The sequence below is a fragment of the Drosophila subpulchrella genome, unplaced genomic scaffold (assembly GCF_014743375.2).
Source record: "Drosophila subpulchrella strain 33 F10 #4 breed RU33 unplaced genomic scaffold, RU_Dsub_v1.1 Primary Assembly Seq354, whole genome shotgun sequence".
Classification (NCBI taxonomy): Eukaryota; Metazoa; Arthropoda; class Insecta; order Diptera; family Drosophilidae; genus Drosophila; species Drosophila subpulchrella.
In genome coordinates this window covers 4109916-4126220 of record NW_023665577.1, presented here as the reverse complement: position 1 = coordinate 4126220, position 16305 = coordinate 4109916, and the positions used below count along the sequence as shown (strand labels likewise).

Below are 16305 nucleotides of genomic sequence, written 5' to 3'. Positions count from 1 at the left end.
AGCAGGAATGGGATTGTATCGCATGCTCTACTAAATAGTTACTCGAAAACAGTGTAGTGAATGCCACTGGTGGCTGTTCCTCTATCTTGAATTGTGGGATCGTGCACTTCATTCGCCTCGCTGGCTTTTTGCCTGCCTTCGATTAGAAAGCTGGCTTGGGGATCTCGGTAGTTGAGGAAAGCTGCTTTGGTTTTTAGAATAGATTCCTCGGGAAGGCTCAGTCCTGCTGCCAGTCTGGACTCCTTTTGCCTGGCCAGCCGCTGTTCAGCCTGCTGAATGCGCACCTCCTGTAATTAAACTGGTTTAAGAATCGATTTTTCTGGGAAATGAATATGGATACTACCTTAACTCTTTGCATGTAATCCATTTGCAGGGTGGCGGACTCGGCCAGCGGCACTAGTTGCACCTCCTTGTGCTGGATAAGTGGCGGAGTGGCTGCTGTTATCTCCCAGTGCTTGCCCTTCTTGCGCACCCGCTCCTTGTCGGGATCGTGGACATTGGACCTGGTGGTGCGAAATGGCATAAACTTTTCCCTGGAAGTATTCACACTGGTTTCCGTCTTATCAATGAGATAGAGAGCATGCTGATCAGGGAGCAGCTCCTTGCTAAGCTTGGCGGCCACTTGACTGGCGTCTATCTCTATGATCTCGGCAGGCAGGGAACTGGTATCACTGTGTCCCGCCAAAGCGGAATCTGGAGAGTCGGCTGGCTTCTTGAAGTTTTCAATCTCCGCCAGATCCTCGGCCGTAATGAGACTCGCCGGTGGGGGAATCACCTTGACCTGCTTCTCGTGCATTGTTCCCTGGGCTATGATCTTCAGGGGATCCATCTCCACCTCGTCATCGCTGTCCAGTATGTCATCCACATGAGCGCCTTCGTCCGTGCTCCTGCCATTCCATTCCAGATTATTTAGGGCGATCTTTCCCTTCTCCACAATGTTAAGACCGCTGAGCATTCGAGTTGCCTCCTCCACTTCATCTCGTCGCCTGATCTCCTCCAGCAGTTTGTCGTATGATTCCTGGAGGCGCTTTCCCTTGTCCGGCAAGTGCAGCAGCCTCTTTCTAAGGCGGGAAATCGCAATAGTGAGAGGGGACTCCACAGGTTGACTCGAAAACTCACTTGTTTAAGAGGAAATGCGACTGTCTGTCCTTGATTTCCAATAGCTGCACGTAGGAAAGGGTCTTCAGATCCTTGCTGTGCTGTTCCTTTAACTGGCTGGTGCCTGGGATTCGACTAAGCGGGGCAGCAATCACATTTTCGCTCATTTTCGCTATTTCGTTTATTTTGGTTTTTGGTTTCTTTGATATATCGGTTATCGGTTTCAACACGAGCTGCAGTGTGACCTTTCCTCCCAAAAAATACTAAAAGTTTAACGAGGGCTCCGTACTCCAAATGACGTCTATCGATATCAAAATATGCGCGCGGTAATTTAAATTTAATATTCCTTTTGCTTTTTACTTGAACTTATGGTCATTCCTAAATTGTATCTATATTAGGAAATATTAGGTTCTGATTGATATCCAAAGATATTTTTATTAACTTACTTTTAAAAGCTTTACAGGAATTTGCTAAATAGGGATTAACTTAAAAGATGTTCCTATAAATAGGATAGCGCGCTGATAATCCTAAAACCGTTCAGGGCCTTATTGAAACTAATAATTATATATTAATAAGGTTACAATTGCTTTTACTCGAATCTCCGCTGAAAAATATGAGAAACTATTTGTTTCTTTAAATTAAAATACGATTTGCAAACCCAAAGCAAGCTTGCCCAAATCCCTCATACATAGTTTTTATTAAAAGATTTAAGGCACACATTTTTTTGATGCCGAACGAGGCGATAGTGTACTCTGGACCCTACGAAGTTGGACGACTTAGGCGTCGCAGGGACCGACGGGTGGAGGAGTACCTCTTCAGGCGCTCCATTCGCACCCATATCGCGATGCCCGACATGACCCCGTGCCGCATAGCCAAACTGGTGCTCTACTTCATCGTCTTCTTTGTGTTGCTCGCGTCTTTCACAGGCGGGATGGCCCTGCTGGTAATGGCATACCGAATTCCCCCTGATATGCCGGGTTCCAAAAAGTTCCCCGGCCTTTGCTCAGTGCCTGGAAAGTGGATAGGCGACGTGAAGCATATCATGTGGAGCGATGAGAACCAGAGTGAGTTGGGCGCCATTCGGCGACAGATGTCGCGAACGGTGGATCGGTATGGCCTCGAAGGCCAAAGGCGCCTGATGTCCTGCAACCTGGACGACTCCTGGGGCTATGCCACTGGCAAGCCCTGCATCCTGCTAAAGCTCACCCAGGCACTGGGCTTCGAGGCGATTACCTATGACCACGGCATCACTCTGCCCGATCACGCGCCGGATGAGCTGTACAACTACTTGTCGGATCTGGGCTTGGAGGCACGGATGAACCGCATCTGGGTGCACTGCCATTATAAGAAGGAGGAGGGATTGGAAATTCAGATTGAATATGTGCCGGATCGCTATTTCGACGCGGAATATCTGTTCACCACGCAGAATGTCTTTCTAAATCTCTCGTCGGAGGACGAGACCAGTACTTACACAGAGGATCCCGGCCTAAGGCGGATCATCGGCGTCCAGTTCAAGAACATACCGTCCAACACGGACATCTTCATTAAGTGTGAGGTGTGGGCCAAGAACATCCCGCTCTACATGGGGTCCGTCAGATTTCATGTTCGCCGGACGGCACCTGTTCACCCAACCACTCCATTGTTACTAGACGAGTGGTACGAATGAACCTATCAACAATCCTGTTTTGATTTCATATGATGTAACGAATCACAAAGATATAAATAAACTAATAGTTATAGATGCAATTATGGATTATAGCTTACTGCTGTGTGTGTACACTGTACGTGAGGCGGCGGAGAAAATGCAGATCTATCCACAATCGCTGAATTAAAACCTAATTTTTGATCCTGAATTGTTTAAGAATTTTAGGTATTATAAAGAAGCACATATCAATAATTACGGAAGTAATGTTATTTTTGTACCATATGTCGAGTTCCTAACTATTTCCAAACTATTCGCGATCAAATATTTATATTTCGTTAAAAACAATGCCTTTCCACCTCACTTTGCTTTAAATTTCACAGAGACCAAGAAAAACAGATCGATTTTTGAATATATTTTGATTACGTAGGTAGAACCGAGATCTAAACCAGACACCAGAATGCCCGAGGACGTGATGGTGCCCGCGGGGGACTACAAGCTGGTCAAGCAGTTCCGCAGGGAGCAGGAGAAGCGCCGAAAGAAGGACCTTCCGTGGTCGAAGCGGATCTTCGACATAGACGAGCACACGCTGTTCGGTCGTACTGCCTGGGCTTGGTTTCGGATCGTGGGCTTCTATCTGATCCTGTACAGCCTGCTTATCCTTATAGTGGCCTTTTGGATTGGCATCTTCATGCTGGCGATCATCGATCCGCATAAGCCGCGCTGGTTGAAGGGTCCGCCGGGTCTGTCGATGGTGCCCTATAATTCCTCTGCGATCTCCTTCTACGAGCACCTAATGGGCGAGGTCATCCCAATCGCAGACGGCATCGACGCATTTTTGAACAAACTGAACGACGATGCCATTGAGTTCTTCAACGAATGCAACCAGGACGAAATGTGGGGCTACGTATCGCGGCAGCCGTGCGTCTTCATCAAGCTGAACAAGGTGATTGGGTTCCAGCCAGAAACATACGACACTCAGGACGATCTGCCCAAGGAGGTGCCCTCGGGCCTCGACGAAACCCTGAGGAAGTACGGCCCCACGCCGAAGATCTGGATCACCTGCGAGGTGACCAAGGGACCCCAGCCGGAGATAGTGTTCTTTCCGGGACCCTACTACGAGGCCTCCGAGAAGATGTCGGGTGTGCAGCGCGTGGTTGCCGTCCAGATGAACAAAATGCCCACCAATTCCGAGGTCCACTTCTGCTGCAAGGTCTGGGCCCGCAACATTCCCATCGATAATAAGTTCCAGGGCAAGGGTCAACTCAAGTTCGCCATGCACGTGCGAGTGGATACTGCCATGGAGAGAGCTGATCCGCCAGCCGAAATGAACACCACAGATGCCTCAGTGGTCACTGTTCCCATGGCCACCGAACCGGAGATCAAACCCGAAGATCGCCGCGGTGGATTGGAATTGCCCCCCGCACCGCCCAAAGAGGACGGCCGGATGGATAGAAACTTGGATGAAGCCAAGGCCGAGCCTATGACGGAGCCACCAAGCTAAATGGAATTTAAAAGAATCTCTTAAATACCTTGTTTATAGTTGACCATTTGAACAGAACTCTTTTTGAAACAGGGATCAAAATTGATGTATGCCATGTACTGTTCTAAAAATCATTGTCTCTACAAATTGATTTCAAATTTTATAGTAGTTGTCTATAAAATGATATATTTCATATTGTTAAATGTATTTTAACTGTTGGTTGTTACATATTGTCAAATATATCTGTAAATTTAAAAATGTTCTTTTGTTTTAAAATGTTTTGAAGGACTTATAAATGAATTTTACATTTCAAGTAGGCTTTTAAAACATATTGTTTTGAAATTTAAATGTAAAAAAAATTCAGTTGATCGACGGGAGTTCCCCCAATAAGTTTCGGTAGCGCACCATCCCTGGACTCATCGCAGCTGCTATCGATGGTCAGCGACGGACGGCGCCCACCACCAAGTGTGACCGTACAAAATCGATACGCGGCCTATCGGAATCGAAGTGTTTTGCATGAACATCGAATTTTAGCTCCGCTCCGACACGCAGTAACTTAATAACAAAAACTCATTATTTATTACTGCCGCCGATTTGCCAGCGCGAAAAGAACCCGATACCAGGCCCAACGCATTCCCCAATTGTACGTCATCATCTGAGTATTAAATCAGCGGCGAATCGCATCAATTGCGATTGATATTCCGCCCGCAAGTGTGCGTGTGTGTGTGTGCGTGCGTATGACTCGTGTTTTTAGCCGACAATTGGAGAAAAAAAACGCCATTAGAATTAAAGTTGGCAAGCTAAACGCCGCTAATTTGGCCAAACATAAACAAAAAGTTCGAGTGCAGCCGATTTGGCAGCGAAACAGCAACACGGCGGTGGTTTTGGCAGATATTTAAATTAAATATAGAAAGTGCGTGCGAAGGTTAAGCGTCGTCGAGTGCCAGTGCATTTACATTTGGAAATAATAAGTTATATACTTGCGTATATATAAAATACGCCAGCCAATTCGCATTAAATCTAATTTTGTATTTTGTACTCTCTCGCAGCGAATCAAGCAGGAAAATACCGGATAATAATTGGCAAAGATGCAGATCAAAGAATTGTGAGTATGAAATGGCCAAGATTTACCTTTTATCTGTCATTATTGTGGGCTAAAAAGCCTAAAAAGCTGGGCAAGCCGCAAATTATTTGTGACAAATCGATTTTAGGCTCTCTCTTTCCTTCCCTCTCTCTCACCGTGACGTGACACGAGTCTCTCTCTTACTCTCTCTCTCTCGTTTTGTAGTTGCTTTTGTTGTATTTAGGTTTGCGGGCATTTTCCGCAACAACAAAATAATGCTTTTCTTATCAGCCCCATTCTGCGTTCCCGCCCCCTCCCCTCTCCACCCATCTCGTTCTATCTCAGGTATTTTGCAGCTGTGGCGATGACGTAACGAGTTTCCATCTTGTTTTTTAAGATTTCTCACTGCTAATTAGTTTTGGAAACTCCTTTGAGTCATCGAAAAAGGTATTTACAAAAATAAAGATAATGATTTCAGTCGCTCGGCGACGCCACGTTGTCGATATTGCCTTTTTCAGTGAGTCACTCTCTTTTGCGCCTCTCTCTATTTCCATAACTCTCTTTTCGGCTTTCGGCACTGCGATTTTAATCAAACAAGTTGTTAAGTGCGATAAGGTCGTTGCGTAAACCCCATTAAACCGACTCACTGCATCTGGAATCCTTTTTGGTTCAGAAACACCAGGTGACACTCTTCTCATTGGCAAATGCCTCACGTTCTCCTGCTCATTCCCATCCATTTTGGCAATGATACTTTTAATTTATTAACGGAAATTGTCAAAAGTCTGAAATCAAATGGATTTTAATTGCATTTGACTTCGACAGCTGACGGAAAAGCGAGGAAAGTCTGAGCAGATTGCACATGAGATTGAAATTGAAAACTCAAACAGACAATCTTTCTCTTATCATTTTTTTTCGTTTTCTATAGGCGTCTCTTACACAATCTTTTACATCAATCTGATTATTAAACGCCGATTGAATATAAAGAGTGTCTATTACTGATAATTGATTGATAAGTGTTTGTGCTTTGAAGAGCTTTTAATACTAATTTAAACCGTTCTTGGTTTAAGATTTTAAAAATGAAAAAAACATAGTGTTCTAAAGAAAAAAGTCAAGATTATAATGGGCTTTATTTTTAATCTCAACAATGAATAACCTCAATATAAAATAATTTATTTGTAAAAATTGTTATACAAGTTAGTTGTTAAAAAAAAAATTTTTTTAATTTAGATTATTAATAAAATGTTTTTAAGCTTTTAATATTTCATATATGGACAAACATTACTTTTAAAGGGGTGCTAAAGAAAGGATAGTGAAATTTCAATGCAAAATTTATCGACCTTTTTAAGGATCATGAGGGTCATTTAAGGTCTCTGAGTTTTACTATACATTGAAGCTTTTTGTAAGAGTCTTTAACGGCATTTCAGGTTTTAAAACACCCATAAGTTGACAGGCAATCTTCATGTGGGGCATTAATGTTTAATTGTTCTCGATGTCGTAATCCGCACACGAAGCCTTTAGCATTTGCATATCAAAATGTTTTTTCTGCCAGATTTTCGCCTTTTTTCGTCTGCCGGCTGGTGGAATGTAAACCATTTGGCAATGAAAATTTCAGCACCATCATTAAATGAAAAATAAAGGTGGAAATAAAGGCAACGCGTGCCAGAGCAGGTTGCTGCAGGTTGATAAACAATTTTAAATGGCCAGGGGGCAAAGTGGCCGAATGATTTAAAAGCAGCAGAAAAGTAACAAAAACAGAGTGTGATAGGCTGCACTTTGCATGTTTGATCTGATATTGCGTTTTATTGTTTACAATAAGGCTTTAAGTGCTGCACTTTATTTGTTGACATAGAAATGTGGGTTGTGGATTTGGAATAACAATTGATTGTGGACAAACAATGCGGCTTAAGCTGTCTGATAGCAATCGGGCCATTAACTTGGATAATATTAATGCAATTAAATGGGTAATTAGGATTGAACAACATAATTCTTTTTTAAAATAAATTGATATCATAAAGAAAAGATTTTCATGTTGTGTAGTAAGTAAAGGTGATTTCCATGTACTTTGAAAGTTTTAATTTTTAAATTTAAACTTCAAAACATTTCTACGTGACAGTTGTGCTGTATTTCTTTCACACCTTAAGACAGACTCATTAACCTCCTTTATAGGCCATATTACCGTAAGGGAGTGCATGGCTTTTCAACTTTAAACCTTCCCAACTTTGATCTCTGAAAGCAAAACCTTGTTGTTTTCAATGTCAGTCCTCGACGGTACTCGTCATAAAAAACCAGCTGTAGCGTGACTTTTGCTGTCCCAACTGATTGGCTCACTTTGTACCCCACATATGTATCCGTCAGATACAGCACCTCCCTTGCCACTGCGCCCTCGTTCGACCATCCCGCAATCAATTTGAAAATGGCACGAGCTCCAATTTAGTTCCGCCATTTGTGTTTTTTTTATGTACTGAGATAAGATAACACACAGCGTTTGGTTTTCGGGTTGTGTCCCTAGTTTTACTTCGCAACGGCACTGTACTCATTATACATTTGTAGAGTGTGAGGTTTCGATTGTTTCGAAAATGGTTGGTAATTGAGTGTGACTGCGGCTAAGTGCCAGCACCGAAAGTAGAGGAGTATGCTACAATCGCAATTGGGGTTAGCCGCAAAGCAAATAGTCCCTGAATTGGCCTTCGTTTATCCAAAAACAAAGTTGTATGTTAAACGAAACTTTAAATAATAAGTTTAGTTTAACGTGTTTAGATATTTTTAGGCTCCGTTTTATACATTATCTTAAGATATTTTTTGTAAGAAATTACGTTTCATAAAAGACTTTAAGATATAGACAAGTTAAAAAGAAAAACAAGTTAAAAACAAGATCACTATTTCCTAACAAGCTGACTGCTTTTCAATTTAATAGCATTGTTTTCATGTAGAGTCTTAAGACAAAGGCTTTAATTTCCAGCTTCAATGACTCGTTGCTCTGTTATTCATTGAGTCCACTGGGCAATCTCTCTGTGACATCTTTATTGCGGCTAAATCAATTATTACTTGGCTTCGGCCTTCAATTGCGGCAGTGGCCAGTGGGCGTCCCTCAATGATGGCCAGTACAAGAGCCTTGGCCAAGAGCTTTCCCCTCGACCCACTCACACACAGTCGCTTACCGATGCGGACACACAGTGCCCCAAACAATCACTTTCCATTTTCAATTATGCCAACAAGAGCAAACAATTTCCCTTGTTCATGGCCACAAAAGAGGGTTGAATGCGGGGTCTCCCGAGTGTTTCTTTCGGCAACTTTGGTCTCATTAAGAGTTCTTCAATATTCTCTGGCTGTTGTTTTTCCCCTTGCTGGCCCTACTACTCCTCTCATATGTGGGGATTTCTTTTATGTTTCTGTTTTTGCATAATTTCTTCATTGCTCCATTTGTGCTCTGACTCACAGAAAACCCGTCTATATCGTTTGATCTTTCGCATTTGGGGATATGCGACCCAGTTAGATGTTGTTTTGGCTATTTCATGGAAATTTATTTATTTATTTCTACTTAACTCATTGTGACAGAACACGTTCTGCTTCTCTTTTTGCCCTTCGCCATTTTCCAACCATTTTACTTCTTCTGGGTTTTCGAGATTTTACGAGTTTCGTTAGCATTTCCCAGTAATAATATGCCTTCTTTGTTGTTAGAGAAAAAAGTTTGGTAAATGAAGGCTGAAGAAGAATTTTTTATGGGCCATTTGTTTGTGTAAAAGTTTTACAATCTGATTTGATTAAACGACAAATGCTGCGTGGCAAGTTGTTGAAAAGAAAAGTTATACTGTTTGTATAATTGAATGATTTCATGATATTGTTGGATTAAAAATGCTGATGATTATCATATAAAGAATGCTAGCTATACCCCTTAATAGATAGAAAATTACTTTCTGTTGACTAAAATTCAAAGCACAAACAGTTTGCCTTATAGACTCTGTGTTTGATGAATGTTTAATCAATTATCTTAAGCGGATGTCTTTATTTCACCCCGATGAACTTGATATTTAAGAACCTAAACCCATCGTTTTGATTATGCAGTGATTAAGTAGAGTTCAAAATAAGTTCATTAACAATTAAACACCGCAAAACAAAGGCACACCTTTCCCGAAGCCTAAGTCCCTTTATAGTTCTAACTTTTCGGGGCCCTTGCCACCGCTCCACGCACACACTGCTAAATCATCCGTCTTGTTTGTGGAAATCCCCCAGATGAACTCGAGCGAAAGTTAAACATTAAAAAGAGGGACTTTTCGCCACCTCACCACCCCCATAAAGCATTGCTCTGCGAACTTTAACCTTTTCAGGGGCGGCGCGTAGTTTGCCAACTTTTGAGTGGGCCACATTAAAGCCTTGCTTGCTCCCCAAGTGCCACACCTACCAGTTGCTCGAGTCGGCTGGCAATTAGGAAACACATCATTACGAGTGTCAACAGCGGGCCAAAAGGTTAATTGCGTCTGCAAGACACCTGGCAAACAAAGCACCGAATTTCCCTCCCCCGACCTCACTTTCTTCTTTCTCCCGTCACTTTGATTGTTCTCGAGTCGTGTCGTGTTTTCTTCTGTCGCATTGTTAGGCATTTGTGTTTTGTGTATTATATTATGTGTGTGGGGAGGCGAGAAACGGATGGCAGGCCATAAAGCCAGGTTCAGGTTCTTTATGGCCAAGGAGCTCTAGTTCGCAGTTCACAGTTCGCACCTTGCGAATGCATGCCAAGGCCTCCTCGCACCGGGGGAGCAATTTAGGCTTTACTCGCCGGGAAATATTTGCCGTTGACTGTTGACTTTCCTTGGATTACAGTTTGTAACTTAATTTTACGTTCAACATAAGCGTGGTAAATTCCCAGGGAGGAAGGCAAAAACACCAATCTTTTTAATACACATTTTGTATTAGTTCCCCTGGCATTCAAAGAATTTAAGTATTAGATTTCATTCTTATTATTTTAAAATGGTTTTGATTGTCTGCGAAACCAATACCAACTGTTCTGCATCATTAACCCTCAAATGTAAGTATTGCCAGGTTATTTTAAGCCAACGATGCAAGAAGCTTTTAAGGTCCATTAGAAGTTAAATAACTATTTGAAGAGTAAAATACATTTTAAAGGACTTTTTACAACCATTTTGTGCATTTTAAATAACTCTTTTACGATGTCCCCAAAGAGTATTCCTTCTTCGTTGAAGCTGCCCTCCCCAGAAGCGGGTAAAATTTTTGTAATTAAATTGTCGCCGCCAAAACCGCAACAAAAGTCAAGCGATGCGAACAAGTTTCAAGGCTGGCATAATTATATGCGTTCCCAGAACATTTCCTGCCCCGCTCAACTCTTTCGCATCCGGGCGACCTTTTTTTTTTTGGTAATTAGGGGATGAGTATGTGGTCCGGAAGTGGGTGGTTTGGGTCTGGGGATCCCAAACTTATATGCATGCAAATAAAATCAGAAAAGGATGTTAAAACTTTCATGTTGCCAGCACTTTTTTAGGTTTTATTTTGCAATGCCAATGCTACGGCCCACTTATGTAAGTTTTTAATTAAAAATATTTCATTTAAATGGTGCAGCGAAAGTAACTTTCTTCGCCAGACATGGTTAAGTAGTCCTCGAAATAATTTGACATGATTTTCATTTAAATAAGACCACTAGTTTGTATCTTATCTTGCCAAGTATCAATCGACTTCAATTGTTTGCCTGTAGATTAAGTTGTAAATGGCTATTCTTGCAAGTGGCCATCAGATGGTTTGTTTGCATACTTTGGGGCTTGAGTACATTGCACAGACATTGTAAAGTAACCGTAGAGTTCTTGTAATTATGCAAATTTGAGGAAAATGTGGGCCGTGCAGCCTGGAAACTGAAGTAACCCAAACAATTAGGCAAAATTAAATTATCTTCAAGTTGCAATACTCAGTTTGATATAGTTATTATGTAATTATCGAATTGAGTCATTTATAGTATTGACCGAACTGTAAAGCAATCGAGATTGGACAAATTCTGCAGTAAATTAAATTGAATGCAGTCAACCCATAAACTATTTCTATGAAAGGCTGCTGACATTTATTGTTTGCCAACGTTTTACCCCTTCGATTACACATTACACAATGGGATTACGATTTACCTTAGTACAGAAACGTAATCTGAATAGCATTCCCTTTAAAGTGAAATAAAAACAGGTTGTTAATTGAATTTGCCTGGTTATTGTTAATTATTTTCATATTTCCCACTCTGACTGAACCCGATATACCCCGTATATATAGTTGATACCCTTAACTTAACAGCCCTTTGTACACGCGCCGGGTATTTAATTAAAATTGTTATATTAAACTTAATTAAAATAGTGTAGCCTTTATGCATACACTTGCTGACACAGTCATTGTTTTTCGTTCTCGTTGCAGCCGTGTGACTTTGCCATTGACTGTGGAAGAGGTAAGGGAGTCGACTGGTGGAAAAGCCCGCCCTTTTGCAGAGAATAACTTTCACATCTCTCCACTTTCTTCTTTGCGCTCCACAGTATCAAGTTGCACAATTATTCTCGGTGGCCGAGGCGTCAAAGGAGAACACGGGAGGCGGCGAGGGCATCGAGGTGTTAAAGAACGAACCCTTTACAGACTTCCCCCTGCTGGGTAAGTCATTTACGATATGTAATTAATAACTCCGGGTAATCATTTTATTTCATTCCAGGTGGGAAATACAATTCCGGTCAATATACATATAAGATCTACCATCTGCAATCAAAAGTTCCAGCCTACATTAGACTACTGGCACCAAAGGGCTCTTTGGAGATCCACGAGGAGGCATGGAATGCCTATCCCTATTGTCGAACGATTATCACGGTAAATATGGGAGCTATATAGTAAATAAGTACAAATGTGGGAGATAAAAACCAACTAAGATATCCTCGGTTCCGTTAAAAACTCACGAGAACCCATCTGATTACTCTGATTATATTACAATTCTAGAACCCCAAATTCATGAAAGAGGCTTTCAAAATAATCATCGACACTCTGCACGTCGGCGATGCGGGCGATTCAGAAAATGTAAGTCGAGGAACCAAAGCATGATCTAACTAACTTGTGTTCTCTTCTTTTCTCTCCACAACATCCATCCACTCATCTCATCCATGCATTTGATTGTGAAAACTAACTATCCACGACTAACCACATTCGATCAACATGCAATATGATTTTGTCGAAATTCCACAACCCTTTTCTTTTGGCTTGATTTGGTTTTGGTTTGGTAATCATTCGGTTTATGGTTAAGAATCCTGGTTATATGAATAAAAACTTCAAAGTAGACGTATATTCGCAACATATAGAAAATGACATTGGCACTATTGAGAACGTGAGTTTTGTTTATATTTCATTTTATTTGCTGTCAGCTCTGTTCAGCTTTGTAGTTCTGAACCGCCATCGATCCATGTGCACGTCTATGTAGTTAAAGCTTTAAATGTTCCATTTATCCCGACCAAAATGAGTGGTTCTAAGATATTTTGCTCCGGTTTTCGCCCTTGCAGGTGCACGAGCTGACGCCGGATAAGCTGAAAATGCGAGATGTGGTGCACATCGACATTGCCAACGATCCGGTGCTGCCTGCGGACTACAAGCCCGATGAGGATCCAACCACGTAAGTGATAGTATGGCATGTTCCATTAAAAGTTTTTAATTTAACTTTCGATCATCCTTTCAGCTACCAGTCAAAGAAGACGGGCCGCGGTCCCCTGGTGGGACCCGACTGGAAAAAGAATGTCGATCCTGTCATGACCTGCTACAAGCTGGTCACGTGCGAGTTTAAGTGGTTCGGCCTGCAAACAAGAGTAGAGAATTTTATACAGAAATCGGAGCGCCGCCTCTTTACAAACTTCCATCGGTAATTGTTTTACTAAATAGGTTTCTATAGCATTTTAACGCCTGATTGATATATTTATCTTTGGCAAAATCACCATTTTGCAATCCTTTAAATGCACACAAAAAACTTTTAGGTAAAATCTACCAATATAATAGTTAAATGGTCCCAACAACAAAATACACACAACTTACCATTTCATGGTAGTTTTACTATTAAATAGAAACCAAAGCAACATTAAAATACACCTCACTATTTCGAATAGTTGTTAACCTTTTTTTTACAACTACGTATCTATCCGTATTGGTCACTTTTACCCATAACACTTTTTGTGTGTGGGATATCAGAAATTTGATTTAATTAATTGTGGTGAAGTAAAGAAAAAACATTTTACTAAAATGTGATTTTAAGGAAAAAGAGAAATATGTCGTAGACATGCTTCATAAACAGCTATAGCTAAATTCCAACTGAAAGTTTTGTAATATTCAGTTGGATAGTGGTTTGAGTGAGAGTTCTTTAAGACACGATAATATTTCTCGTCTATCATTTTGTATGATCGATTTTAAAGAAAATTATGATTTTGATCCTTTTCTCTTTCCCGTTTCAGCCAAGTTTTCTGTTCAACCGATCGCTGGTACGGTCTAACAATGGAGGACATCCGCGCCATCGAGGATCAGACGAAGGAGGAGCTGGACAAGGCGCGGCAGGTGGGCGAGGTGCGGGGAATGCGCGCGGACGCCGATTAAATCTAGTAGAAAATTGTAAACAAACTATGTGTATGTAAAATCCAGGCAAAACAAGAACTAAAAGGCAAAACAAAGCAAAGCAAAAAACAAAACAGATAAATGAAATTGAGATAAAATTGCATAAATAAATTTACGATACAAACAAACACCAAGCAAACAAAATGAAACGAAATTAAAGCAATGTGAAGCCACAGCAGCGTCAAGTGAAACAAAAGCAAGCTGAGCAAACACCAAGTGTACGACAACCGCAGTAACAGCAACAAAGCTTAGTTCTAGTGTAGCACACGACAACAAATTAAAGAGCCCGAGAAACGGCTGCAACCGCAGTAAGTTAGTTAAGTTCCTTCCACTGCACTGTATGTAAAATGTAACCAGGCTACAGGATGCCGAGCAAACACACACAGGACATCTGTTGACGGTACTCTGCTCCACGCATGGCCTGCCCTGCCCTGCTTCACGTCAAATCCAATTGTTTAAGTTGCATTTTGTAAATTGTGAAATAAACCAAATGACAGTTAATGTAAAAAGTTAAACGCAAACATCCGACCTGTATGAATAACCGAGAAACGATCACGAGAGGAGGGCTTTAGAGAGGGTGGGAGCATTTTGAATATGTGATTTTCTGAGAATATGTACATAGGCATGTCTATTTGCATACATTGGCTATGCATCTGTGGTCTGCATTTGATTTGCATTTCAAAAAGTCAATGTAACAATCCAATCCCAAGATAACCACGAGTTGGCGGAGAGTTTGCGGGGAGGGTCTTAGATTGGATTGACTGAGCAAACAGTTGCCTTCCATGGGTTAGTTTGAATGATTTATGAACCGCTGCGAGCTACGATTGCATTATAGGCTATCAAGCTATCTGGCTGCGAGCAATATTATTCTAAGATTGTAACGGGATTTGCCCATTCTCAAAAGTTTTCGAACACACCTCAACAACACTAGGAAACTGCCAATATCTGAAATGCCCAAATAAGAAGAAATCCTTCAAGTAAACCACCTTAGACACACCGTACTTTTCTGCTGTAGGCACATATCCTCAAAATCGCCTCGAGTTTTTTACTATCTGCCACTTAATTCTGCTCAAACGAAGAAATATCTATTGAAATCTATGTAAAACTAATGATCTATCTATGAAACGTCCATTTTTAAGGCTCTAACCTCTACCAAAACCAAAAATATTAAAAGCTTTTAACAGAATCATTAGTAAAGCTATATTTTCAAGATCTTAAAAACACACTCATCTGGTGCCCAGTAAAAAGGATAGAGGAAAAAATAAAAGGCGTATGAATTTAATGGAACCTCATAGGCTTAAAGCAGTCAGCTAGCACCACATGGTAATGGGTATGGAAATGGATGTGGGCTGCGGAGAAAGAGAAATCAGGGGGATTTAAAATGCATTGCATACGCAATGGGGACAAACAGCTTTTTATTTTTATAGCCAATCGGTTTGAACACAGGCATCCACTTAGCACACAGAATGCATCAGCACAATATTATACATTTGTACATACATCCAGAAGGGACACTTAAACCGGGGGAGTACTTTAAAAATATAATAATGATAAAAGCAAAATGCGTTACGAGATATTCCATAAAGTATAAATTGCGTCAAATTGTTATTTGCTGTGAGTTCTCGTTCGTTCTCGTTTGTTGGTTGATTGAATTGGTTGGTTCGATTATTTATTCAGCTATCGTATACCACGCATATGTGTGTGAAATTTAAATTTACCAGAAATATAACTTTTTGCCAAGCAACGCTCTAAATGTTTACTCGAATTTACTTCAACTAATTCAGATTGAGAGGATGTGGAATGCCTAAAGATAAATGCTTATTTCCCACAAAGGACTATTAAGAGGAATGTTCTTGTCGGGGGTAAGCGAAAATCTCGGCATGGTCGAGCTTACGATTTTCTCCAATTTTATTTGTAGCAAACTGTCGAGGGACTCAAACTTCAACAATAACTCCTTTTAGGTCCCATCAAACCCCTACCAATATCTCATTTGTATGGCACACATCTAGAAGGAACACCAAAATTTAGGCATTAAAATAAAATATACACCACAATTTAGACAAATTATAAGATACCAAACGGAACTCTCATTAAACGAAAGGCAAACGAAGTACGGATCAATAGATCGACATAAAATTAAATTTCAATATTTGAAATAAATTCGCGTTCAATTTTTCTCGTAAAAACAAATAAAACTAAAAGCAAAAACTATTTAATTAATGCTGTTAATTAACGTATAATTTGATAACGTAATACAAATGATAATAATAATTATATATATATACACCATTAACGATTTTTAAAAGTAAGCTGAATAAAATTGATATATGAGTAACACGTTATAAGCTGTTAAAAATAAAACGAAACCAAATAAAACAGATACAAATTGTATTGTAGTAATTATTTTAA

General features: G+C 40.6%; 4 protein-coding genes and 1 long non-coding RNA gene across 7 annotated transcripts; 3 read left to right on the top strand and 2 right to left on the bottom strand.

Moving 5' to 3' along the window:
* Positions 1–7: 7 nt before the first annotated feature.
* LOC119561109 lies at positions 8–1310 on the bottom strand. The gene is made up of 3 exons (XM_037875017.1): positions 1120–1310; positions 344–1061; positions 8–287 (listed from the first exon to the last, which is right to left on the bottom strand). Exons 1-3 carry the CDS (start codon positions 1263–1265, stop codon positions 39–41), a joined length of 1113 nt encoding a protein of 370 aa, XP_037730945.1. The 5' UTR covers positions 1266–1310; the 3' UTR covers positions 8–38.
* A 474-nt stretch (positions 1311–1784) lies between these two features.
* On the top strand, positions 1785–2833 carry LOC119560537 (sodium/potassium-transporting ATPase subunit beta). Its single transcript, XM_037874024.1, has one exon. The coding sequence runs from the start codon at positions 1826–1828 to the stop codon at positions 2762–2764; it is 939 nt and encodes a 312-aa protein (XP_037729952.1). The 5' UTR covers positions 1785–1825; the 3' UTR covers positions 2765–2833.
* A 287-nt stretch (positions 2834–3120) lies between these two features.
* Positions 3121–4421, top strand: LOC119560448 (sodium/potassium-transporting ATPase subunit beta-1). The gene has a single exon (XM_037873894.1). It carries the CDS (start codon positions 3201–3203, stop codon positions 4242–4244), a length of 1044 nt encoding a protein of 347 aa, XP_037729822.1. The 5' UTR covers positions 3121–3200; the 3' UTR covers positions 4245–4421.
* A 195-nt stretch (positions 4422–4616) lies between these two features.
* LOC119559774 (phosphatidylinositol transfer protein beta isoform) lies at positions 4617–14417 on the top strand. 3 transcript variants are annotated; one of them, XR_005220960.1, is made up of 10 exons: positions 4617–4866; positions 5273–5328; positions 11686–11716; positions 11802–11913; positions 11972–12123; positions 12551–12631; positions 12804–12913; positions 12977–13156; positions 13740–14204; positions 14254–14417. XR_005220960.1 is itself a non-coding variant. In XM_037872850.1 (9 exons), the coding sequence occupies exons 2-9, from the start codon at positions 5312–5314 to the stop codon at positions 13876–13878; spliced, it is 822 nt and encodes a 273-aa protein (XP_037728778.1). In that variant the 5' UTR covers positions 4617–4866; positions 5273–5311; the 3' UTR covers positions 13879–14417. The 3 variants fall into 3 exon arrangements, 2 of the variants coding, with proteins under 2 accessions (XP_037728778.1, XP_037728779.1); XM_037872850.1 differs by having other exon boundaries at positions 13740–14417; XM_037872851.1 differs by lacking the exon at positions 12551–12631 and adding an exon at positions 12250–12327 and having other exon boundaries at positions 4632–4866; positions 13740–14417.
* LOC119559775 lies at positions 5699–6136 on the bottom strand. The gene is made up of 2 exons (XR_005220961.1): positions 5934–6136; positions 5699–5863 (listed from the first exon to the last, which is right to left on the bottom strand). It is a non-coding gene; the product is annotated as an uncharacterized LOC119559775 (long non-coding RNA).
* Positions 14418–16305: the final 1888 nt, after the last annotated feature.